At 34.0% G+C, this 27109-nt stretch overlaps 2 protein-coding genes across 2 annotated transcripts; one reads left to right on the top strand and one right to left on the bottom strand.

Annotated features, from left to right (window-relative positions):
• Nucleotides 1-450: 450 nt before the first annotated feature.
• Nucleotides 451-14895, bottom strand: LOC132273031 (uncharacterized). Its single transcript, XM_059774066.1, has 8 exons — nt 14098-14895; nt 7104-7239; nt 5423-5482; nt 5037-5161; nt 4080-4155; nt 3006-3127; nt 662-685; nt 451-549 (listed from the first exon to the last, which is right to left on the bottom strand). Exons 1-8 carry the CDS (start codon nt 14893-14895, stop codon nt 451-453), a joined length of 1440 nt encoding a protein of 479 aa, XP_059630049.1.
• A 1861-nt stretch (nt 14896-16756) lies between these two features.
• Nucleotides 16757-24405, top strand: LOC132273408 (xyloglucan endotransglucosylase protein 1-like). The gene is made up of 3 exons (XM_059774363.1): nt 16757-17017; nt 17897-18090; nt 24138-24405. The coding sequence occupies exons 1-3, from the start codon at nt 16757-16759 to the stop codon at nt 24403-24405; spliced, it is 723 nt and encodes a 240-aa protein (XP_059630346.1).
• The last annotated feature ends 2704 nt before the right edge of the window (nt 24406-27109 follow it).

The following is a 27109-nucleotide window of genomic DNA, read 5'->3' as shown; positions in this document are numbered from 1 at the left end:
AAAACAAAAAATTACCCAGTCAGGGGGCTCTAAGTATGCCGAGTCCACCAGCATTCGCAACAGCAGCTACAAGCTCAGGACCTGAAAGTGGTGCCTGAACTATTCCATACTCAAAATCCAATATCCCTCTCCAACCAATCACTCTTACAACAAAAAATTACCCAGCCCCGCTCTAAGTATTCACAAGTTCTTAAAGCAAAATGAGAAAAACTATTTACCAAAAATAGAAATAGAGAAAAAGATGATGGTAACAAAAAATTACCCAGTCAGGGGCTCTAAGTATTCACAAGTTCTTAAAGCAAAATGAGAGAAACTATTTACCAAAAATAAAAATAGAGAAAAAGATGATGGTGATCAAGAAAAACAACAGGGACTGCAAAAATATTGTAGCCCATTTCTCAAGTTCCATAATTAAATAACATCCTAAACATTCAACCTATCAAAAACTAATCAAAGTAATAATTCGAAAGCTAAATCTTTGCGGTAGTGCCAAGAACTGTGAAACCAACTAGGCACTAGTGTCAGGAGGATTGAAGATTCGTTTCCACACTGCATCCACAACAAAGAAAACATTTATTGCCCACAAAAACTTCATAAAAAGAAACATATATCATCTAAAACATCATTTTAAAAATTAACAAAAACATGATTTCATAATTACCTGATGGTGGAATGGGTTTTCCATCTGCAAAGAATATTATGAGAAAAATAGTATGAGAAAACATTTCAGGAGAGGGAAAAAAAAAAAAAAAAAAAAAAAAAAAAAAAAAATACTAGATAACAATTTCATAATTCATTTTTAGTAAATTACATCTTTTAAAATTTGTTATAATTACAAAAATCTCTCGTGTGATCTTATCAAACATAGTAGTTGTCACAAATTCTTTCTCTCAACACGTTTTGTCAGCAAGATAAACTTTCATAATGTCAACTGTACCCTTGGTTATATATATATAAATATAGTATAGTTTGTAACCTGACACACACAGTATATATCTATAAGGTGGAAGCTCATGGGCAAGTTCAATTGTCAAATGGACAAAATAGCGATTGGGTTATCTATCATACATCATTTGAGCCAATCAATTAAGTATTTTGTGCCATATTTTTTTCAAAAATAGGAATTCTCGACTCATTATTAGAGGAAAACCTCTATTGAAAGTTATTTTTCTAGTATATGTGCCATTGATTTTCTCTATGACACGTGGATAAAGAAGGACCAGACAATAAATTGATTGCATTGCAAAAGGTCAAAAAATTGGTTGGAAGAAGGAAATGGACAATGAGATGGAATAAGAATGAAGTGAGAAGTAAATATTTCTATAGCGCTAAGATCAAGGGCTAATATGCCAGAACTATATATTGCTAAAAGTTGATCCGCAAAACACTGGACTAACCATGTTTTGATTCTCTCGAATTGAGAGAGCCCACACTGGAGGTGATAAATCTAACTTGGGTCAATTTTTTTTGAGACTGGATAGGTACAGAGAGACACTTGAAGGTAGGGTTTGGGAAAAAGGGAGAAAGTCTATCTCCTACACTACTGCAGGGGAGAGAAGTCGAGTGAATCCATTGTTGGAGTGAAGGGTTAACATGTCTTTTCACAATAACTAGTTTATTCGGTTAAAAATTATATCTAGATTTTGATGAGCAAAGTTGTAAAACATCATATTATATGCATATATATACTCTCTTAACGGAGATAACAAGTACTAGAAGAAAGATTAGTGTAATTACAAACAAACCACAAGGAAGATGACCTAATTATCCAATATTTTTAAAATTGGACAATCATGCACGCTATGATTTCTATAATTTATTAATTTCACATAAAAGAAAAATGACCCGTCAAACACAACAAAAAGCATGTACTTGAACTTCAACATCAACCAAAAAAAAAAAAAAAAGGTAAATAAGAGTACTTGAAATCAACTCAAAACGAAAAACTTTAATAGAAGTCCAATATTGATGTATTGAGCATCGGATATAAACATTTTATCGGTTCTCTTGTAAGACGAATAAATATTTCTATAACGCTAAGATAAAAGGTCGACATGCCAGAACTATATATCAACATATTTATTTCCAAATAAAGCAAATGTGTCTTGATGAGAAAGTGAGCTGGCATTCAAGTGAAGTGCCAAAAAGAATAAAGAAGTCCATAAAGACCTCTATGAATGAAAAGAGAGAGAATCAAAGAGAGAGAAGGGCAAAATAATAGATATAAAATAAGATAAATATTGTAGAGCTAGGGAAAAAGGTAAAGAGGATAAAAATGAAAATAAAAAACCCTAGCATAGCACAACACGTCACATTAATCAAAAATTACTCACAACATGCAGAAAAACATCAGTCTTACCACGACAATATTGGTCCAAGTCTTTTTTGAAGTACTTACAAGCTGCATGTTCTTTCCAAATCTCGTTTTTGCACTGTTTTAAGCCAAATAATAATTGTAAATCATTATTGCATAGCAAATAAAGATTAAGAAGAACAATAAAGCAAAAAAGAAAAAAAGGAAGAATTAGGTCACTACAATGGCTTTGAAAACAGAACAAAGTCGATATAGATCTAACTGAAACTTATTCACAAGTACAATGTTGTTATGTGACCGTAACCATGTAGCAGTCAATGAAGTGTCAACGTCTAAGGAGTGAGACATCATCAAAGTGGAAGTGATATGGCATCTCAATTTATGTATAGCAGTTCATAGATGAAGATACTTATATGAGGATATAATGGGAATAAGCACATTCATTCACTTGTGTCCACAAAATTAAACAAAGAATAACACATCCTTATCCTTCAAGACACAAGCGATAAAATAATAATAATATTTTTTTATAATTTCGTTCACTTATCAAAAATATATATATATTAAAGACACAAAAGTTCCATTTAAACAGAAAATTGAATTATGATTAACAAATTTAAGGCATAACAATGAAATAAACAAAGAACTCATATAGAAAGTTTAGTTGTTTGTAAATAAAAATCAAATATACCTCTTTGTAAAGTTTGGTAAGATCCCCACATGGTGGTTTGTCATTCGTGACCATAGAATCTTTCAAATGTTCACACTGCCCCTCCGGAACCATATCACCCTTTTTAAGTAGGTCTTTATAATCTGCAAACGAGAGTATTAGAAGGATATATACGTGCGCGTCATGAGAAAGCATTTTGCAAAGGGAATCATGTAAGCATACCATAGAAAAAGTCGCAATGCAACAATTTATATCTTTTTTTTCATTGCTTAACTATGTCCACACTTCCTTTACCAGAAGTATATATATTAGGATTCTAAGTCAACATTAAACAATTCGGAGGCCACATTTGATCACAAATCCCCACTAAATCACGTATGAAATCGCATATCAGCACTTACTTTTTGTCAAAATATATGAGAAGAAAAAAACTTGCATCAATATAATATAGATGTAACTCAGTCCCCATGAAGTTCATAATACCCATCAAAGGAACAGTCTAGAAACCTTCACATAGTGAAGTTATATATATACACACACTTGTATATATAATAAAAAATATTAGTAGAAAAACAAAATAAAGATAGAGAGAAACCTAATGTAATTGTTCGGTTCTTTCTTTTTTCTTCAATTAACAATTTGTAATAAAATAAAGGATATAAACATCGCCACACTAATTACAAGATCAAAATCTCGAATTTTAATTCAAGATGTGTAGCACTACTCTTTTCTTGATCGCATAAAATGCATTTGTTCAACTTGACAGATACACAGGGAAAAACCAAAAGACGTAACTGCAAAATTGAGAATTAAAATCCAGAGAATTTGAATCTACTTGGCATGAACAAATTAAGAGGAAACATTGAAAAATCAAAAAGAAAATACAGAAAATACAAGCATTCAGTAGAACTAACAATCCATTAGATGAACGGCAAGAACAAGAAAAAGAAGTAAACAAAAACAAGAGATACAACATATATATTACCACAAACATAAGAATTAAGTTCCATAAAAACCATGCATTGAGAATGAAAATAGAAGAGACAACAAAGAGAGAGGGATGGGGGGCAATAATTGGAACAGATTATTCCTTACCATTAGTGTATAAGTACAATAATTTGCGTAATGATCCACAATATTTTGTAGCATTGCTCCCAGAATAGCTTAGACACTGCATCATAACAAAGAAAACCAAGCAATAGTTATAAACCGCGCGATATTGTTGTACACATACTTTTATAATCTCGCTTTCATTTTTAATTAATATTTACAAAGAAAACCTTATTCATACGGAGTATTATTTACTACCAAATAAACTACACTAAAAGATTAATATAAGAGGATAAAATTGAAAATAAAGACAAATATTATACTTTATTGATTTAAAAAAGAATTGGCAAATAATGTCGTAGTTCAATAAATTCAGTGATAGTTCAATAAATTCAGGGACTCCGAATTTATATAATGATAGTAAGACGGGTATGATTTATATACTCAAACACCAATTTATTTATTTTTTTTATTATTGGGGTGGAATGATAATTTTGAACTACATACACAAAAATTGAGAAAAACACAATAGATGGTTCATTTAAATTTGGAAAATGATTCTTGTATTGAGTTGGTTAATTATGCAATAAATAAGGAAGTAGAGCTCTCTCACGTAGTTGAATTTGATATAAATAATCAATTAAAAATAGTTTATTTATGTCACTCTAATGGTTTCTAAAAACATCTTAAAAGGAAAAGAAATAACAAAAAAAAAAAAAAAATGAAAAAGTCAAACTCCTGAAACTTATATGATTAGTTGAGTGGGAAAGAAATAAGGTTTACGAGGTTGGTGAGGAAATTACCACTCGAAATTCTCTAGTTATTTCGAGCGGCTTGATTTCATCACCTAATTTGCCCTACTTAAGAAATCAGACCATAGCCTTAATCACTTTATATTATTAGACTATTTACTATATATATATATAAAGAATTGGCAAATAATGTTGGAATTTAAGTTTATGACATGTATATAGATTACAAATTTTGATAAAGTAAATATACCTTTTCATAGAGCATGGCAACTTTAGGTTTAGTGCATGAGCACATATCTGTTTCAGTCTTCCGGTTACGAGCCCTGATTTGGCTGGGAGTAGTGCCATTCCAATAATTATAAATTTCCTCCACAACTACAAAAGAAATTAGGTGAATGAGAGAGTATACATATATTTTTCCTAAGTAAATCACAACATAACTACTAATTCACAATATTAATTTAATATTGAAAATTTATACACTCTTATCTCTTCTGACTTTGTCACTGGAAAAACGAGAGTCACAACAAATCTATGGACAACTCGGTGGGGTGCTAACAAAAACAAACTATAAAGCATATATATATATATTAGTATATCGACGATACATATAAGAATAAAGAGGGTTGCCCTTACTGGTATATCCAGGGGTTGCTATTTTAACTAGTGAGTCGATTATTACACTCCAACGTTCGTCTGCAACAGATATTCCAAATAACATTAGAATCAAAGGAAAATAAATGAAAAATCAATTGGTATCAATAAAACATATATAGATGATTGTAAAAAGAGAATTTATAAGGCAACGATGATGATGGATGATATAATGCACTAATTCAACTGATATTGGTTAACACATGCATAGATAAAATTTGACAAAAATTCACTTAACAATTAACACATTACTTACAATTGGAGTGGTTTTCGAGAAACATGATTTCAGATGCACTAATTCTTGTTTCGAGGTATAGGAAACAAGAACCTCTGCGGCACTTAGAAATATACTACTCCAGTATGGTAGAAAAAAGTTTTTTATAGGAAAGTTTATTACTTGTGATAAAAAATTTGGACAATACTTTTTTTTGGAAAGATATTTTTTTTTGGACAATACTTGTGTCCAAAGAATAATTGAAAGGGAAAAGTTTTCTATAATCTATATAAATATTATACAAAATAATTTTCATTAAATATTTTTTTTACTAACAGTTAGAATAATTGTTAACTCCTATTCAGTTTGGAATTCTAAAAAGCACCAAATTAGTTTTCAGACATTTTTATTATTTTTTATATTAGTTAATAGCTTTTAGATAAATTATGGTTATTTTTAATTTTATACTTTTAATTTAATTTTATTTTTTTGCGTGTGAAGACCACCCAAAAGACACAAACGTTTACTTCGCATGCATCATATTACCATATTAATAATTATATTCTCAAATATTTTAAATCAAATAAGAAATTTTAAATTAAATTATGGTTATTATTAACTTTATAATATATTTTGGGTGAAGACCACCCAAAAGACAAACATTTCCTTCCATTTTTTCTTTTTTTTTTTTCGGTTAAAGGGTAAGCCTGTATATAAAAGAGGAAAGAATGTACATGGCCCCAGATGGGGAAGAACACAGAGAGAAAAGCAACCAACCAAACCAAAGAGGCAGCCTATGCAACCTCTAACCAAAACTACCTCTAACCAAAACTATTGCCAAATGAAGTAAATAGCTGCTTAGAATAGATGTTTGTGTGTCAAATATTTTGATGAACTTGTAATTATATATTCTTATTCATATATAATAATTATTTTTTAAAAAATTTCCTTAGACGATGGACCAAAGGATACAAACGTTTGGCATCTTGTTCTTATATAATAATTATATTTTTAAATGTTTCCTTTTGTGATAGACACGAACCATTATTATACATGCAGAGTTGGGAGAAAGGATAATCATTCAACACAAAGAGATGGACCACTTTTTTTTTTTTTTTTTTTTTTTTTTTTTTTTTTTTCATTAAAGCACATACTATCTTATCTATTTCCAAACATTATATATATATATATATATATTTATTCATTAAAGTGTCTCATTAAAGCACATCTTGTATGTTACAATTGCAAAACCATTTTTTCAGAACCTGACACAAAATTTTCGTTCACCTATCAAAAAACAAAAAAATTAAACTTCTGTTCAGAACCTTGACACAAAATTTTCATTTAAATAGAAAATTGAATTATGATTAACAAATTTAAGGCATAACAATGAAAAAACACAGAACTCATATAAAAAGTTTAGTTGTTGTAAATAAAAATCAAATATACCTCTTTGTAAAGCAGGGTAAGATCCCCGCATCATCGCATGGTGTTTGTCATTTGTGACGATAGAATCTTTCAAATGTTCACACTGCCCCTTTGAAACCATATCACCCTTTTTAGGTAGGTCTTTATAACCTGCAAACTGATAGAAAGCATTTTGCAAAGAGAATCATGTAAGCATACCATAAAAAAAAGTCACAATGCAACAATTTTAATCATATATGTTGGAAGACGTGCTAGAACATCCTTTCCATATGCGTAGGGCACATAAACATTTATCTAAAGTGGAAAAGGCAGCAGGGATCTCCAAAGCTCATTCCATGATACACACTATGACCAGCCAAGGTAGCAAGGTCACTGGTATGATTCTTAAAGTGGGATCAGTAATTTTTTTTAATATAGACAATATATTAATATAGAAAAAAAAAAAAAAAACCCAAAAGTTATGATTATAAAATTTAAATCTTAGTATAACTTAATAACTTGAATTCAATTTTGATAGTTTTAGTTTCGAAGACCTCTTTCTATTAAATATTCAAATAATTAAAATTTAGAATTAAAAATTGATTATCATTTAATAATATAAAAACTCGGATTGATGATTGAAACCAAATAAAAATTGTTGGATACCAATACAGTTGGGATTGTTGAATATATGGGTTATGGTGTACCTTAGTCACATGTAATAATGTGTTATGAGATATGGATAAGGATATAAATATATATATAACATATATTAGCATTATATACCGTTACCTATCTTAGTCACGTAATAATGTGTTATGAGATATGGATAAGGACATAAATATATATATAATATATATTAATATTATATGCTGTACCTATAATGCGTTAAACATAACTCACGTTACATTGGATTTGTTAAAGATCCCTTAATGGGAGGGGTTAAGTTGGGTTTGTTGTGATCTGATAAAGATTCCTTAATGGGAGGAATTTTTTAAGGGATCTTTATCAGATATTATATATATATTGTTTGGTCTCATACAGTGTGCCTACAATTGGTTAGTCTTGCCCCATTGAAAAGACCCGTGAGTTTAGTGTAGAGCGTGGAAGATCAAGCAAAACGTTTCTTTTGCAGATCTTGCATGTTGTTTTACTTCTCACTGGTTCTTTTGCAGATCTTGCATGTTGTTTTACTTCTCACTGGTTGTTCTACTTTCTTGTTACACGTTGCGTAATTGCTTCCGTAGGTATTTATCTTTACATGCTGTCAATTATTATTGTTGTGTTTTAAGCATGTGTATGGTTTCCTAAATATATTTACATGTAGTATCAGAGCTGTCCATACACATTACCTATTTTGATTTTAGTAACAAAGTATATATTGTAATAAAGTATATATTGTGACTGCTGTGATTAAATCAATCACTGTATAGGATTAAATCTACTGTGATTAAATTAATCACTGTATAGGATTAAATCTATTGGGATTAAATCAGAAAATAACATCACACCCGTAAGGTGTTGATTATTAGGGATTGGTTATTATTAATGTATGTAATTTGATATATACCCTATCACTAAAATTCAAGAAGTACTTTTATATAGGATTTTGTAAAATATTTTATTTTGTTTATCATATTCCAATTTCATGACTTGATTTATCGTAAAGATGTAGCATAACCGGCCTAGATATTTAATGGAATATTTGCATGTGTATTTTTATTTTACCCAGATTTTGGTAGTGTGTTTTTCTATTTTGTATACGTTTCTATTTTTTCTATTATATTATCATATGATAATTAATATTTAATGGAATATTTGTGTATTTTTATTTTGCCCAGATTTTGGTATTGTGTTTTCCTATTTTTTATTTGTTTCTATTTTTTTTATTATATTATTATACGATAATTTTTTATAACGTTTATCTCAATTATACATTCCAACCCATCATTCCCTGGATTAGTAAACTATCAACTAGAGTTATTGTTAATGGACAAAATATATACCATTGGTTTGGTATATTTACCAATGGTGGATTCAAGGGTGGGTAAAGTTGGGCTTTAGCCCACCACCCTAAAAAAAAAAAAAAAATAAAATAAAAAATAAAATAAAAATACCATACTACTTTAAGCACAGTCCAAGGGGGAAAAAAAAAAATAATAATAATGGTAGCCTAGTCCAATGTTAGCCGTCCATAAATTAGCCCACCCCATTTACAAAGGCTGGATCCGCCCTTGATATTTACTAACCTTATTTACTAAGGTTAAATATAGTCAAATATTAGTAACATACATGAAGTTGTGTTTGTATTTTATAAGGCTAGTCACTTTTAATTTTAGCTACTCAAATCTTTCTTACCCTTTATATAAAAATTATCTTATCTTGATTATGGCTAAAATCTGTTCTTTAGAAAATATTCAAAAATGATTTAAGATACTTACAACTTAATATAACTTTATGCCCATTAGAATTTGTCCAATTTACATGTTAAAACACATTTTAAGAATTCTCTAATTATACATGAGAGGTGTGACATCAAGATTGACAAACTTTTAATTTTAGCTATGTCTTTCTTACCCTTTATATAAAAATTATCTTCCTTGATTATGGCTTAAATCTATTCTTTAGAAAATCTTCGAAAATGATTTAAGATACTTACAACTTAATATAACTCTATGCCCATTAGAATTGGTCCAATTTACATGTTAATACACATTTTTAGAATTCTCCAATTATATAGGAGGGGCGTGACATCAAGATTGAATATAATGACATTAAGTGTGGCACAATTAAGTTGTGTTTTTAATATTCATAGTTTCTTAATATAAATTGCCATACTGTATTTTTCAACTTAAATATTTTGATACTGTAACATTTTTATGTGATTATTTAAGTCATTGAAGTATGTCAAACTATAACAAAAAATTGTCATTATTTGTTTATGCTTATGTTAACATGTAATTTAATATTTGATCACGTTCTAAGAAAATTCTAATGGATTGATTGGGTTTGCTACCAAAGTGGTTTATTCATGGATTTTCTTAGTTCTGGTATTTTGATCAAAATTGCATTTTTGGATTACAACATAATAATTATCCACTCAAAGGAGATTTTTCTTTGGTTCAATTAAAAAATGACAAAAAATAATTTATAAAATGTAAAATTTTAAATACATCTTTACCCAAAGATGTTAAGGTTTTTAATAATTTTACATTTTATAAATTAGTTTTGTTGCATGTTATATTTTCAACCAAAGGAGAGGGAGAGTATAACAATGCACGGAATTTTTAAGGTTAAACTTTGATTAAATTAATTATTTACATTTGTGTAATAGTAAATAGCAATATTTTATTTCTTTAGCGTTATGAATGCTTTTGTTGTTAATAATCACTTTTCTTCCATCGAGATATTGATTGGACCAATGAATCTTGTAAATCATCTAATGATAGAGTTCTCATGAATAGAGAGTAAAATATAAAGAATGCGATAAAGTGAACCTCATGTATGTATTAATTCCTAATGTGTTTGTTGATTATGAATACGATGTGTTTGATGCGATGAGTTTGTTGATCATATTTGATACCATTTTTTGAGAGACTTAAAGTGAAAAATTCTTAAATGTCTTGAAATTAAATACATAAGGACATATTTTGGATCATATTGCAAATAGATGTTCTCATCTCCATTCTTGGTCCACGTGAAAAGTTGGGTTACTTATAATCTTCCACACTTAACATTATAGAGTGGTAGAATATTTTAGAATGTTTATCATACTATCTAGTTAAAATATCTATATAAACGGAATGTCTATATAAATGGGATGAGTGTTTGTTGTAATCAACAAATTATGGGTCAAGTATCTTTTCTAACCAACAAGTTAGTTTTCCTCCCCCTTCCACCCAATATAGAAAGTTAGAGAAAAGGCTTAAGACCCCGGCTTCTTTTATGTCTACGGGACGCGTTCCCATATTGAACGCCTTTTTAATTTATTATTACTTATCAAAAAATTACAGTACATAGTCATCGTAGTTTAATATGTAATTGTATACTTGGATAAGAAATGTTTATCAATTTATAATTTTGCTTAGAAAGTGGAGGAGAAAATTTGTAGGAACACAACTGTGTGATTTTGAACTGCATTTTGTATGTGTTTATGGTTTGGAAGAAATATTCATGGAAGAGCTTAGTTAATTGTATTATGACCATGAACCTTGGGTAGCCAAAAATTGGATTTGCAACATTTTGTTTTTGTTTTCTTGTTTTGTTTTTGTCTTCATTTCGCACCGAAGCGAAAATTTAAAAACGTGAAATGTACCTACATAACTTGTGTTTGTGTACCTGAATAGAGCATAATGGCAAGACATGATTTCATGTGAGCTTCATGAATAGCTCAGGACAGGTTTTGTTGAAGATGGGATAGAGGTATTTGTTACCTGGCATTTAGGGCATCCAATCATGTTTTGCATGTTACTTGTATTCAATTCAATCTCTTCGAATTTGAGGTTTGCTACATGATTTCTTGTTACTTGTTATTTTTTCCCTCTTTTTGGATGTTTCATATGGTCTCATTTGTTTCTTTGTTTTTTCATGTTTTTTCATTTTGTGTTTTGTGTCTTTTCATGTTATATCCATTGGTTCAGCAATTATTTCTGATCACAAAATAATTTATCTTTGCACTACACAAATTGAGTGTGAATAATCTATTTAGCTTTTTTATTTGAGTTAATGTTTTAAAATTGGTTTTAGTTCGAATAGTGAAATTATTTTCAGTTTTGTAGTCTAGAAAAGTTCGATTGAAGTAGTAGAAAGATTTAGTCATTTTTGGAGTCTCAATATTTAGTCATTTGTTTCTTTGTTTTTTCATGTTTTCATGTTTTTTCATTTTGTGTTTTGTGTCTTTTCATGTTATATCCATTGGTTCAGCAATTATTTCTGATTACAAAATAATTTATCTTTGCACTGCACAAATTGAGTGTGAATAATCTATGTAGCTTTTTTATTTGAGTTAATGTTTTAAAATTGGTTTTAGTTCGAATAGTGAAATTATATTCAGTTGTACTCTAGAAAAGTTCGATTGAAGTAGTACAAAGATATAGTCATTTTTGGAGTCTCAATATGTAATCTTTTTACTAAAAGTGTACGGTATATCTTTTACATCTCTAACTTTCAAGATGATGCAAAATCATTGTTGCAATAGAAGAGATGATCGAGGCTGGCACTGGTATAGTGCCAGCCGGTATATTTCAATATTCAAGTTGTGTATTAAAGATATAAGAGAGCTAGTTGTCACGCCTCGCCTATGAAGATTGAGCTAGTTGTCATGCCCCGCTTACGAAGGTTACGCCATGTAGGCGACACGCTACTCTAAGCCCGTGACATAACGGTAGTAGTGTCTTTGTATTCTTTATCACGAATTGGAAGATATATCCGTACGAGTCGTCGTTTATCTACGCCACCTTGTAGCGTATCCGGGTTGTGACTTTCTTCTAAATTGAGAATGTTATTTATCAAGAGTTGGGGGGAAAAAAAATCATAGTCCAAAAATAGTAGATGAAAACCCTCCACACCAGGGAATTGAATAGAAAAAAAACAAAATATGAAATGACACAAAGGGCTACAGAATGGCACCGAAAGAGATGTTTTTTTCGCACTGCAAACATAGACAACTTATAGTACACCCTGTGACCCTATCCTTTTATTATAATGTTCAGACCATGATGACATTGCATAGAAACACACACATATCGTGAACTTTTTTTTTATCCATATTTGGTATTTTGCAAGAAAAACTTCCTTACGCTTGCTGCACCGTACAATGAACACATTTGGATGATTCGTGTAATACACGCATCCGTACCACTTAGTCTGGCAAAGCCCTGAATACTCCGGTTAAACACGATAGATAACACCACATGCCAAAGGGAATTAAAGAAAAGGTTACACAAAAAATGAAAGGACGTTAAGAGGGGTACAGAATGGCACTGTAGAGATGTTTTTTTGCGTTCCAAACAAACTACTCATACTAGGCCCTCCAGACCTTATAGTCTTTTACCATTACATGCAATGTATGGCAGTTTTGAAGTGCGAATACAGATTTTTATGGTATAAAGCAGACATAAAAACACACACAGATATGTGTGTGTAGGATGATGGCATTATTTGAGGTGTTATATAGTATATAATGATTGATGTCACGCGTCCTAAGTGAGCCCAATTAATAAAGGGAATCTTTAAAACATACATTCATGAATCAAGTAGTAGTAGGCCCACTTAAATAAAAAGTTATGGCACCGCGCTCCCAACTTTGGGTTGGTAGCTCGGCCCATTCTCACCCACTTAAAATGCCTTTATGGGCCCTCCTTTTCCTACTTCCATTGCCTTAAATCAGTGTCATTAGTACAATAATTTAACCGTAAATTATATAAGACAAATCAAAATAAAATAAATAAAAATCAGATAGAAGAAATATCTTGAATTTCAAAGATATTCAAACTAGTAAATATTAGAACTTTTTCAAAAGAAAAAAGAGAGAGTTAATATTAGTAGTCTTGTGAACGATTTATTTATTTTGGTTTAGGTAAGTATACTCGCATACATATTATTTTATACTTTGAACAATTGTCAAAAAAAAATACAAAACCTTGGACTAGTGGGTCATTGGTAATCGTTTTTTTTTCTTCCGAAAATTAAAGTAATTTTCATTAATTAAATGATATATTTACAAAGGACCATCGGCCCAAAGGAGAGAAAAAGAAGCGCAAAAGGCAGACAAGATAAAAACAAGCCCAAAGGGTAGGCCCAGCAATGAAACATTGAAACCAAATGGAAACTACCAATAACGGCAACTGCCATTAACAAGAAGAACTTCCAGTCAGTAGCAAGGAGAGGCGGCTATGCCGTCGAGATCTCAATCCGGCTACCACGGTGGAGGTCTGCAACAGGACGGAGAAATGTTCCAAGACTTGAGAATGGCTCTAGATGAGGCACAGTCTGAGAGGCATCCCAATTTCAAAATCGCAGAAACGATGGAGTAGACCTTGGCACGTACAACTCTCGGAGATGCCTTTTTTCCGCTGAAAATCCTGGCGTTCCTCTCCTCCCAGGTATGGTACACAAAAGCTGAAAGCCCCAATTTCCTGTAAAGATTAACTGAGTTTTTAGCTTTCCATTTGATACTTGCCCACTGAACAAGAGCTTCCCAACTTCTTAAGGATGTAGAGATGCTGCACTTGTATTTGATAAAACGCCACAATGGGGAGACAAAGGAGCAATTTAGGAAAATATGATCATGAGACTCTGTGGATGCACTGCATAGTGGGCAGATATTAATGTGCTTGGACATTGACTTGCTATCATAAGTTGGCAATTTGGACTGAACTGCTAACCAAAAAATGAACTTCATTCTAGGAATGGAGGGAGAATTCCAAACTAGATTATACCATGAAACAGTAGGAAGATCCCCCCTCAAATGAGAGACAGTGTGACTGAATGAGTAAGAACCATTGGGAGAGGCTATCCACTTCTTGGAGTCCCTTGTAGAAGGAGCTGGGGCAGGTAGGTTAGATAATTTAGGGATAGAATTAGTGAAGCTCATGGGAAAAGACCAGTTGTTGTTTTGAATGAAATTGTCGAGAGTAACTCCTTCTTGAAAACCACCTTCAGTCAGTATAGAGATTGGAAACCTTGTGCAGAGGGGGCCCCCTGGAGCCCAATTATCCCACCATAAAGATGTGTCTGCCCCGTTGCCAATTGAATATTTGATAAGGGATCTAGCTGTGTGCCTTAACTGGAGCGTCTTCCTCCAACTCCAAGAGCGTAAACTCTCATCATTCATTTTAAGGGCATATTTTGTATCATTTTAAAAAATCATGGTTTAAAAAAAAAAAAACCAAAAATGATACATGACACCCACTCAATAAAGTCTTTAAAAAACTAGTTTTCAGAATATTTTTAATACTATCAAGAGACACTTTCAAAGTTATGATTTATCCTTGTTAATTATTAGATTGAGAAATTTATTAAAAGATTAAAAAAATTATATCAATTTAATGATTAATGAAAACATATCATGACTCTGGTTAAAGATTGTCTTGATAGACTTTATTTTCTAGCCCTTTTGAAAGTTTTACTCTTTGAAGAACATATAAGAGTTAGATTAATGTGCAAAAGAATGTTAGATGCATGTAATCTTATCTCTGAATGAGAATTTAAATATTTGAGTGCAAAAAAAAAAATACATAGTTCTAAATTATGAAGCTCAAGAATGAGAGCAAGTTAATGAGTGGTGATGACCTGGACTATGAATGTTTTTTTTTTGGTTAAAAACCTGGACTATGAATGTTGCCAGATGGCACATCTTAAAAAGCAACACCATCCATATCCTTTGATCCCATGAACCAAACCCACTTAAATACATTTTGTCCATAAATGAGCTGGCTGTCATCCACTGAAATGGCCCAATCAATCATACCCACCCAACCCCTCCCCAAGGCCTTCCATCCTTTTAGGTAGGGCTGTAAGTTGGGCTGGCCCAACTCAGTCCAGTCCTAACCCAACCTTAATTCGAATCGAATTAGATTGGGTCAGCCCGAATTGTACCCAATATGAGTTATGGTCATAACCCAGTCCGAATATTTTTGGATGAGTTGGATCGGATTGACGGGTTAAGGTTTTTTTTTATTTTTTATTTTTCAAAAATTTATATTATATATATATATATATTATATAGGGGAATGGAGGCGATTGGGGAGGCTAAAATGATTTGCCCTAAAAATAATCAAATATATAATATATATATATATATATATATATATTATATATTTGATTATTTTTAGGGCAAATCATTTTAGCCTCCCCAATCGCCTCCATCCCCCCCCCCCCCCATCTCTCTACAACTGCAAACTACAAAATCTACAAGAATCAGAAGTTCAAAACCCATATATTTCAGTTTTATCTATCTGTCTGCAAGAATCAAAAGGTCAAAACCCATATCGGCATATCATTTCAGATTGTTCAAAAAATCAAAACCCAGATCTTTCAGTTTCCATCGCCCGCTGTTCTAGTTCAGGTTCGCCATTCGCAAGCTTGCCCCCCTCTCTCAACTCTCAAGCTTGCCCCCCTCTCTCTCTACAATTGCGAACTTGTATGTATGGGGACGACAGTAGAGGGGAAAGAAGAGAGAGAGAGAGAGAGAGGTGAAAAAAAAAATGAAATTTTTTTTTTTTTTTTGGATTTTGGGTTGGGTTCGGGTTGAGCCCGAGCCCAACTCGAATATGTCTTGGTTTTGACAAAACCGAACCCGAACATGAGCCTAATTTTTGTACTTAAAACCTAAATTTCAAAATTTCGCGTTGGGCTGGGTTAGTTCACTCGAGTTGCAGCCATACTTTTAAGATAGAATCATCATTGCAAACAAAAAACCAAAAATTCCAAACAATCCAGTGCCCAAACAAAACCTTACAGCTTTCATCTATTGATCAGCTGTCACCAGCCTTTACCTTGCCTCTCACAACTCCTCACGCCACCTCTCTCTCTCTCCCTCTCTCTCTCTCTCTCTCCCCTTCACAAGCATTTTCCTCTTTCTTTAATACCACCCATCTCCCTCACCTCTCTCCCTATATATATATATACACTCATATACCTCTCTAAAACCCATAACCCACTCACCACAAGCAATCTCTCTCTCTCTCTCTAAAATGGCATTTTCAATGGTTTTGTTTGTTGCTATAGTAGTGAGCTCTTTGATGGTTGTCTCTGGTAACTTCTATCCAGATTTTGACTTGACATGGGGTGACGATCGCGCCAAAATTTTCAATGGAGGGCAGCTTCTGTCTCTCTCTCTAGACCACACCTCTGGCTCTGGATTCAAGTCCAAGAGAGAGTATCTGTTTGGGAGGATCGATATGCAGCTCAAGCTTGTTGCTGGAAACTCTGCTGGCACTGTTACTGCCTACTACGTACGTTTATTTCAAACTCTCGTCTTTTTAGCCTACACTTATTAATTCAAATTATTGTAATTGATCGACTTTGAATGTGTGTTTGAATATCAACTTTGTTGGGTACAAATTAGTCTTTATTATGCACTAGCATTATTCCTTATGGCCTACTCTAGACATCTTTTTATGGGTGAAAAAAGGAAAGTGAAAGTGACATAATGAAAAAAAAAAAAAAAAGAAGAAGAAGAAAGAATTATACTACTATATATTCATGCATGAAGTGTGGAAGCTTTTACATTTTTAAAAGTGAATGCGGAAAAAACTTTAACTGATGAAAAATAATGAATACAAGGTATTACTTACCAATTAAATACTGACACGTACTGATATGACTCACTAAAATATATAAATACATTTTTTATTTATGTAACAAGATATAATTAATTTCTATTCCGAATTTTTTTTTCATAAGTAAAACTAATATGTGACTGAACATACGCGTATTGCTCATGTGACAAAAGAACTACTAAGTTACATAAAATATAAGCGTCATTCATTTGCGCCTAACTTATCATGCTTGTCGGTACATTTAAAAATTTTTGCTTGTATATTAGGTATATTCAAGACTGACACCGATAAATATAGGGTTTGTGCCAACTTTCACTTACTAGCTCTTTTACTTTCTATTTATGACTTGTTCACCATAAAGTAGACTTCTTTTTATCTTACATAAAAGTTTACCATGAAATCATCTTTAGAAGTCTACTGTTAACATTTAAATAGAGTTTATTTTGAAATTGACTTTGATTCTTTGTTGAAACTTCTTTCAATATATCATTGACCTTAAAACTAATAGAATTGTCTTTCTCATAAACAATTGGTATTATTTGTGTGTTGCAGTTATCCTCTGAAGGACCTACTCATGATGAGATTGATTTTGAGTTCTTGGGCAACCTTAGTGGAGATCCTTATATTCTCCACACCAATGCGTTCACTCAAGGGAAAGGGGGCAGGGAGCAACAATTCTACCTCTGGTTTGACCCCACAAGAAACTTCCACACCTACTCCATCATCTGGAACCCCCAACACATCATGTAAGACAGTACACACACACACACATCACTTTCTATTCTCTCTATTACCTAAATAAACCAAAATTTGAATGGGGAAATGCTAGTATGATCAATATATATATATATATATACATTAAATGCTTGAATTCGAGCTTTTCACGTGTCGGAAGGGATTTGTTGTTGGGTTTATTTCCTTTTATATGGAGGAAAGCCCAAGTGGGTTTTATTAAAGCCCAAAGCCCAGCCTTTAGGAAAGAGAAAACCCTAAGGAAGTTAGTATAAAAAGAGAGAAAGGTTAGCCGCAAGTGAAAGAACAAAAGAGAAGAAAAACGCAGGTTTTTCCATTCTGCCCAGGTTTAATCAAATGTCCGATCCCGCTTTGTCCGTGGTCCGATCAAGCTAAAATTTGGAGGAGAGGTTTACGACTCAATGACGCACAATCTGAACGGTTGAGATCAGATTTTGAGCTCGGTAACAGTGATTCGTGCACGTAAACAGTAACTGAATTTTGGTAGAAAAACGCAGGTTTTTCTATTCTGCCCAGATTTCATCAAACGTCCGATCTTGCTTCGTCTGTGGTCCGATCGAGCTGAAATTTGGAGGAGAGGTTCACGACTCAATGAGTTAAAATCTGAATGGTAAAGATTGGATTTTGAGCTCAGAAACAGTGATTCGTGCCCGTGAACAGTAACCGGGTTTTGGTATTTTTTTTCTCCAATTCTCTTTGTTTTTTTGCCAAGATTGTTGCTATCTTGATGAGATGTTTTGTAGCCTCTAATTGCGATTAGAGAAGACTTTGTGTACCCATTATTTGGTTGATAGTGGAGATTTTAACTGAACTAGGTCCCGTGGTTTTTCTTCCTCACACTGGGGAAGTTTTCCACGTAAAAAATTGCTTGTGTTCTTGTAGCTTGGTGTGATTGATTTGTTCTCTATTATTTTCAGCACATATAAAAGTAGAGATATACTATATTTGCTTGCATATAGGGAGAAGAATTATTCCGCTTTGTTTGTTTATTGTCATCTCTCCCAACAAAGTGGTATCAGAGCTCTAGGTTGACAGATTGACAGGTTGGCAGTTTGAGTTATGGAAGCAAATACGAGTAGAATGAATAATTTAAATGGTTCAAATTATCACATATGGAAAGGAAAAATGGAGGATCTTCTTTATGTGAAAGATTATTACCTACCGATGTTTAGTGCTGAAAAACCAGAAAACAAATCTGATGTGGAATGGACTTTGTTACATCGACAGGTGTGTGGGTATATCAGGTAGTGGGTAGATGATAATATTTTGAACCATATTAGTGGAGAGACATATGCACGTTCTCTATGGAGTACGCTTGAACAGCTATATGCTAGACAGACTGGAAATAATAAATTGTTTCTGATTAAGCAGATGATGGCTTTGAGATACCAAGATGGGATTCCTTTATCTGATCACCTGAATACATTCCAAGGAATTATTAATCAGCTGGCTGGAATGGGTATTAAGTTTGATGATGAGATACAAGGGTTATGGTTGCTTGGTTCATTACCGGACTCGTGGGAGACGCTCAGAACTTCATTGTCTAACTCCGCTCCAGAAGGTGTAATCACAATGGATATGGCCAAAAGTTGTTTGCTAAATGAAGAGATGAGAAGAAAAACACAGGGATCTTCTTCACAGTCAGAGATCTTAGTTACATAAATGAGGGGGAGAACTAAGAGTAGAGGTCCGAAGAACAGAGATAATAACAGAAGCAAATCCAACAAGTTTGCAAATGTTGAGTGTTATTATTGCGGGAAAAAGGGACCCATCAAGAAATATTGCAAGCAATTGAAGAAAGAAAACAAGAATGAGAAAGGGAAGGGAACGAAGAATGAAGATGATAAAGATGGTGATGACAGAGTTGCTACCACCACTCCTGCAGACTTCCTCATTGTTTATGATGATGAGATGATAAATGTTGCATACCATGAGACTAGTTGGGTGATTGACAGTGGTGCCTCCATTCATGCTACATCATAGAAGGATTTCTTTGCATCTTATAAATCTGGTAATTTTGGAACAATAAAGATGGGCAACGATGGCTTGGTTAAAGTCATTGGAATTGGGGATGTGTATCTGAAGATGAATAATGGCACGAGGTTAGTTCTCAGAGATGTGAAGCATATTCCTGACATTCGCTTGAATTTAATTTCTGCAGGTAAACTTGATGATGAAGGGTATTGCAGCACTTTCAGTGATGGCCAGTGGAAGCTCACTAGGGGTGCTATGGTTATGGCTCGAGGTATGAAGCACTCTGCACTGTACGTTCTGCAAAGAAAGATGTCCAACGACATTGTTAATGTGATGGAGGATAATGATACAACAGAATTATGGCACAAGAGACTGGCTCACATGAGTGAGAAAGGATTAGCTCTATTAGGGAAGAAAAGTCTACTATGTGGATTGAAAATTACATTTCTGAAAAGGTGTACTCATTGTTTGTCAGGGAAGCAGAGCAGAGTCTCTTTCAAGAATTCCCTTGATTCGAGAAAGTCAGAGATATTGGATTTGGTACATTAGAATGTGTGTGGCCCTACGAAGACGAGAACACTTGGTGGGCCTAGATACTTTGTGACCTTCATAGATGACTATTTAAGGAAGTTGTGGGTATATACCTTGAATTCAAAAGACCAAGTGTTGGTAGTGTTCAAGCAATTCCAAGCCCTAGTTGAGAGACAGATTGTGAAGCAACTGAGATGCATTCGTACTGATAATAGCGGAGAGTATTCTGGTCCTTTTGATGAGTATTGTAAATAGAAGGGTATCCGGCATCAAAAGAAAACTCCTAAAACTCCTCAGTTAAATGGCGTAAAAGAAAGGATAAACAGGACACTGGTTGAGAGAGTAAGATGTTTGCTTTCACAAGCCCAATTGCCAAAATCTTTTTGAGGGGAGGCATTGAGCACAGTTGTTCATGTGTTGAATCTTACACCCTGTGTTCCTCTACAGTTTGATGTGCCAGACCGAGTTTAGACAGGTAAGGATGTCTCCTATAATCATCTGCGTGTTTTTGGGTGCAAAACATTTGTGCATATTCCAAAAGATGAAAGGTCCAAACTTAATGTGAAAACGCGACAGTGTATATTCCTTGGCTATGGCCAAGATGAGTTTGGGTACAAGCTTTATGATCCAATTGAGAAGAAAATTGTGAGAAGTAGAGATGTCGTGTTTGTAGAAGATCAGACGATTCAGGATATTGAGAAAGCAGGGAAATCTATGTCTCAACAAGGTGATATCTTGACTGATATGGATCCAGCTCCTCTGAAGAATCTGCCATCTCAGGTTGAGAATGATGGTCAGGATGACCACCAGTGTATAGGTGATGTGGATGTTCCCTTACAGGTTCAGGGAGATGTTGAGACTGATGAGCAGTTGACAGCGCCAGAGATTCCACCAGTGATTCCATCCAGGAAGTTTGCCAGAGATCGACGTCCTTCCATTCGGTATTCAGTAGAGTAGTATGTGTTATTGACTGACGGGGGAGAGCCCCAGTGTTTTGCAGAAGCCATAAAAGATGAACAAAAGACAGAGTGGGTTGAAGCCAATGCAAGATGAGATGCAGTCATTGCATGATAACCACACCTTTGAGTTAGTGAAGCTACCTAAAGGAAAAAGAGCTTTGGAAAACAAGTGGATTTACAGGAAGAAGCAAAATGAGTTATTTTCACGGCCACGGTACAAAGCTAGATTGGTTGTCAAAGGGTTCGTTAAGAGAAAATGTATTGACTTTGATGAGATTTTCTCTCCAGTTGTAAAGATGTCATCAATCCGTATAGCACTCGGCCTAGCAGCTAGTTTTGACTTGGAAGTTGAGTAGATGGATGTGAAAACTGCCTTCCTTCATGGTGATTTGGAGGAAGAGATTTATATGAAGCAGCCAGAGGGTTTCAAAGTGAAAGGGAAAGAGGATTATGTGTGCAAGCTGAAGAAAAGCCTATATGGTTTGAAACAAGCACCGAGACAGTGGTATAAGAAGTTTGAGTCTGTTATGGGGAAGTAAGGCTACAAGAAGACAACTTCTGATCACTGTGTATTTGTTCAAAAATTCTCTGATGATGATTTTATTATTTTACTACTTTATGTGGATGACATGTTGATTGTTGGCAGGAATGCTTCAAGGATTGAGCAGTTGAAGAAGCAATTGAGTAAGTCATTTGTTATGAAGGATTTGGGGCCAGCAAAGAAAATTTTTGGCATAAGAATCAGTCGTGACAGGAGTGCCAAGAAGTTATATTTGTCACAGGAGGAGTACATTGAAAAAGTGCTTTAGAGGTTCAATATGGACAACTCTAAAGTGGTTAGCTCTCTTCTTGCTACCCACTTAAGACTGAGTATAAAGGAATGTCCTTCTACAGATAAGGAAAAGGAAAACATGGAAAGAGTTCCTTACGCCTCAGCAGTAGAAAATTTGATGTATGCAATGATTTGCACAAGACCAGATATAGCCCATGCAGTTGGTGTAGTTAGCCGATTCTTGTCAAATCCGGGAAAAGAGCATTGGAATGCAGTGAAGTGGATCATGAGATATCTTCGAGGCACTTCTAGTTTGAGACTCGGTTTGGGAAACGGACAACCATTGTTAGTTGGCTACACAAATGCAGATATGGTAGGGGAGGTGGATACTCGTAGGTCTACTTCGGTTATTTGATCACTTTTGCAGGTGGGGCTGTAGGTTGGTAATCGAGACTTCAGAAGTGTATTGCTCTTTCTACGACAAACGCAGAGTTTATTGCAGCAACGGAAGCGACTAAAGAGTTCCTATGGGCAAAGAAGTTCTTGAGAGAACTTGGTTTCAAGCAGCAGAGGTATGTGTTGTTTTGTGATAGCCAGAGTGCTATTCATCTTGCTAAGAATTCCAGTTTCCATGCAAGATATAAGCACATTGATGTACGATACCATTGGATCAGAGATGCGTTGAACAATAAGTTACTTGAACTTGAGAAGGTTCACACTAATGATAATGACTCTGATATGTTGACAAAGACATTACCAAGAGAGAAGCTTGAAGTTTGTTGTTTGATTGCCGGGATGGCGATTCCCTCCACATAGTCGGAAAGGGGGAGATTTGTTGGGTTTATTTCTTTCTATGTGGAGGAAAGCCCAAGTGGGTTTTATTAAAAGCCCAAAGCCCAGCCTTTAGGGAAAAGAAAACCCTAAGGAAGTTAGTATAAAAAGAGAGAGAGGTTAGCCGCAAGTGAAAGAACAAAAAAGAAGAAAAACACAGGTTTTTACATTCTGCCCAGGTTTGATCAAACATCCGATCCCGCTTCGTCCGTGGTCCGATCAAGCTAAAATTTGGAGGAGAGGTTCATGACTCAGTGACGCACAATCTGAATGGTTAAGATCAAATTTTGAGCTCGAGAATAGTGATTCGTGTCCTGAACAGTAACCGGGTTTTGGTAGAAAAACGCAGGTTTTTCTATTCTGCCCAGATTTCATCAAATGTCCGATCCCGGTTTGTTCGTGGTCCGATCGAGCTAAAATTTGGAGGAGAGGTTCATGACTCAATGAGTTAAAATCTGAATGCTGAAGATCGGATTTTGAGCTCAAAAATAGTGATTTGTGCCCGTGAACAGTAACCGGGTTTTGGTATTTTTTCTCTCCAATTCTCTTTGTTTTTTTGCCAAGATTGTTGCTATCTTGATGAGATGTTTTGTAGCCTCTAATTGCGATTAGAGAAGACTTTGTGTACCCATTATTTGGTTGATAGTGGAGATTTTAACTGGACTAGGTCCCGTGGTTTTCCTTCCTCACAATGGGGAAGTATTCTACGAAAAAAATTGCTTGTGTTCTTGTGACTTGGTGTGATTGATTTGTTCTCTATTATTTTCAGCACATATAAAAGTAGAGATATACTATATTTGCTTGCATATAGGGAGAAGAATTATTCCGCTGTGTTTGTTTATTGTCATCTCTCCTAACATTTGTCTCACCCAGAGGAGATTAATCTCACTCGGAGAGTGTACATGAGGACTCCCCTTTAGTCATGTCTTAACAATACCTAATATATTGCTACTTGCCTTCTGTGTTCGATCAGTTTCTTGGTTGACAACACTCCCATAAGACTATTCAAGAATGCTGAATCAATTGGTGTTCCCTTCCCCAAGAACCAACCTATGAGGATTTACTCTAGCTTGTGGAATGCTGATGATTGGGCTACGAGTGGCGGGTTAGTGAAAACTGACTGGTCGAAAGCACCTTTTACAGCATACTACCGGAACTTCAACGCCCAAACCTGTGCTGGATCTTGCACTCATGGCACCCCTTCTCGTTCAGCACTCTCGGATGGAGGGTGGCAGACTTAAGAACTCGACGACTATGGTCGGAGAAGATTGAGATGGGTTCAGAAGAATTCCATGATCTACAATTACTGCAGTGATTTAAAACGCTTCCCTCAAGGTGTTCCTCCAGAGTGTAAACGACCAAGGTTTCTCTAGAAAGACACAATTTCAAGTGGTGTTTTGTATAATATAGTGAATGGGTGAAGATTCTTTATTTTTCTCTTTGCATTCAAGCTTCAATTGGCCTGAAAGTTCATGTCAAATAAATTAAATTAAATTATTTTCATCTTGTTAATTTTTAAAGTAATGTACCAAATCTGTTTACTCAACTTGTGAGCTTAATCAAATATCTTGTAACATTCACAATCTAGACTCTGTTTTTATTCTCTCCGTTCAAGCGAGTGCTCAAAATTTTCAGACTATTCAAACAAGTCTTATTATACAGCACATTGACTATCCATTGTCAACCCCTCTTATATCCCAAACATTTTGGTCATCAAAAAAAAAAAAAAAAAAAAAAAATTCATTGGCCAAACAAAGCAAGAATATTGGAGACAAATTGTTAGGCCTAAGGCTTCTTGGCGATACATATTGTCAAATATTTATTTAATCTTAAAACCACGACACTTTCTATTTTTATTTTTTTGTTATAACACATTCAATCAATCAATGGGCATTACCCATCCCTCCTTGGAGGTTGAGATTGTGAGTGTGTGCGTTTAAAAAAATAATAATGCATCTTAAGTATTTTAGGAGTAAATGTGGTCAAAAATTTAATAATACTACCCAAATTTTCACCTTGAAGATTTCATCAAACATGCATTACCCATCAATAACATGGTAATGATCCCAATCATCAACGGACATGTAAGCAAAAAAGTGGAATAATCTGACATAAAGCTTACACGTACACTTGCTTATGTGTTGATTGGTCATTTTTGGTCCCTAAGCATGTAATAATTTTTGTGTATAAGAGATCTACTTTGACCTTTTTGTTTACTAGCAAAAACTGAATTTGAGGTAGCTTTTTTGTCAATCCTATATTCCCAAAAACCACCACATTTTCTTGGTTCCTTATGGTAGTCTTTACAATCTGCCTATGGATTACCATAGATCAAGTATGCAAAAAATAAAATAATAAAAAAATGAACAATGCAGTAGCCTGAGTATTGTTGTAATACATCTTTATATATGCATTTGGTGAGCTATGAAAGCTCATAGGGTCCAAACATGGTTGTTTAGGACAGAGGGACTACATGTGTGCATTATTATGAGATAGGGTGTGTGTAGAGTGAGAGACAACTGAGTGTGTATCTACTTGCATTACAACTAACGGAGCTTATATTGGTTGTGGCCAACAACCATGGGTTTTTATCTCTAGCAACTAATGGAGCTTATATTGGTTGTGGCCAACAACCATGGGTTTTTATCTCTAGTTGAGAAATATTTTCCTTGTAAAATCACTGAGTACTTGTGGTTGATGTGTGAGCCTGTTGCATTAAAAGTATATTAAGTGTCGAAACGATTTTTGTAACCCGCCCCCCCCCCCCCCCCCCCCCCCCACTCACTGCAGGCTAATTTTTTGTGACAAACATAGCATTAATCTAGTATTTCAACTAAATGCAATAGTGGAGAAAGAAATTCGGTTGTGTAGGAAATATTTGTAAATGGGTAGTTTAGTCTTTTAATTATCCCTTATTTAGTAGGTCAGTCTCAAATTCCCATTATAGTCAGGTTTGGGTATTTTATATATATGATAATTTCTTGTTAGTTAAGTTTCGGAACAAAAGGATTTCTTGTTAGACAAATATTAGAGCTCCCAAGGATTTTGAATCCTAATTCTTTCCCAATAACTCAATTCTTTATATTTGATTGATTGCGCCTCTGTTTATCGTAACCCTAGACATAGCTTCATTGTCACAGCCGGAATTAGATTCTTCATTGATGACGATGACGATGCCCTTTAGCGTTCGTTGCAGGACCTGCGACAACTGCATCAACAGAGACACTAAGTTGAATTCCCGCAAAGAAGTGGTGTTTGACGACCGTATCAAAACATATGGGCTAGGTTCTCCTTCAACTGCAGCAACTGCTCTGCTGAGATTATGATATTTGAAGTATTATGAAATTATGCCCAAAAAAGAATCCATGATGGTCAAGATCTTGACGATGATGCCAATGGTGAAACTGGGATCATTTGTTTAAAGAGGAAAAAGGTTTCTGAATAAACAAGTATTCACAACAACTCTTATCCTGAAGAAAAACCAAGACGAAGACGAACTCGATCTTCATCAGTTAGGTTTCCTAGCAAGGTTTACTCTTTAAGGGCAAGAAAAGATGAAAACAATGAAGACGATTAGTTTAGTTTGGTGCTGCACTGCAACGTCTAGTCATGCATGTAATTGAAACGTCTGGTCATGTAATTATGATGATTTTTTTCTTCTTTTCGTTTGAGTCATTATTCTTTTAGCTATAATTACACAAATTTATCAATGATCATACATCCTGCAAACTATTTCAAATCACGTGTCTCGCTAATATTTTCTCTTTCAAATGCTCAATACTATGAATATGTTCAATGTCTTAAATTATGAATGCATGTTTAAAAAGTAGAGCAGATTCAACAGATGCAGAAATTTCACAAACAATCACCATGAATACATAAATATTCACACAAACAAACAATTCTATAAAAATTGGTAAATATGGCTGGCATTGTAAAAATTAT

This window comes from Cornus florida, unplaced genomic scaffold, assembly GCF_030987335.1.
Source record: "Cornus florida cultivar Cherokee Brave unplaced genomic scaffold, ASM3098733v1 CherokeeBrave_3.0.0_Hap2_Chr09, whole genome shotgun sequence".
NCBI lineage: Eukaryota > Viridiplantae > Streptophyta > Magnoliopsida > Cornales > Cornaceae > Cornus > Cornus florida.
Note: the sequence above shows the minus strand (reverse complement) of the source record. Positions and strands in the feature narration are given on the sequence as shown.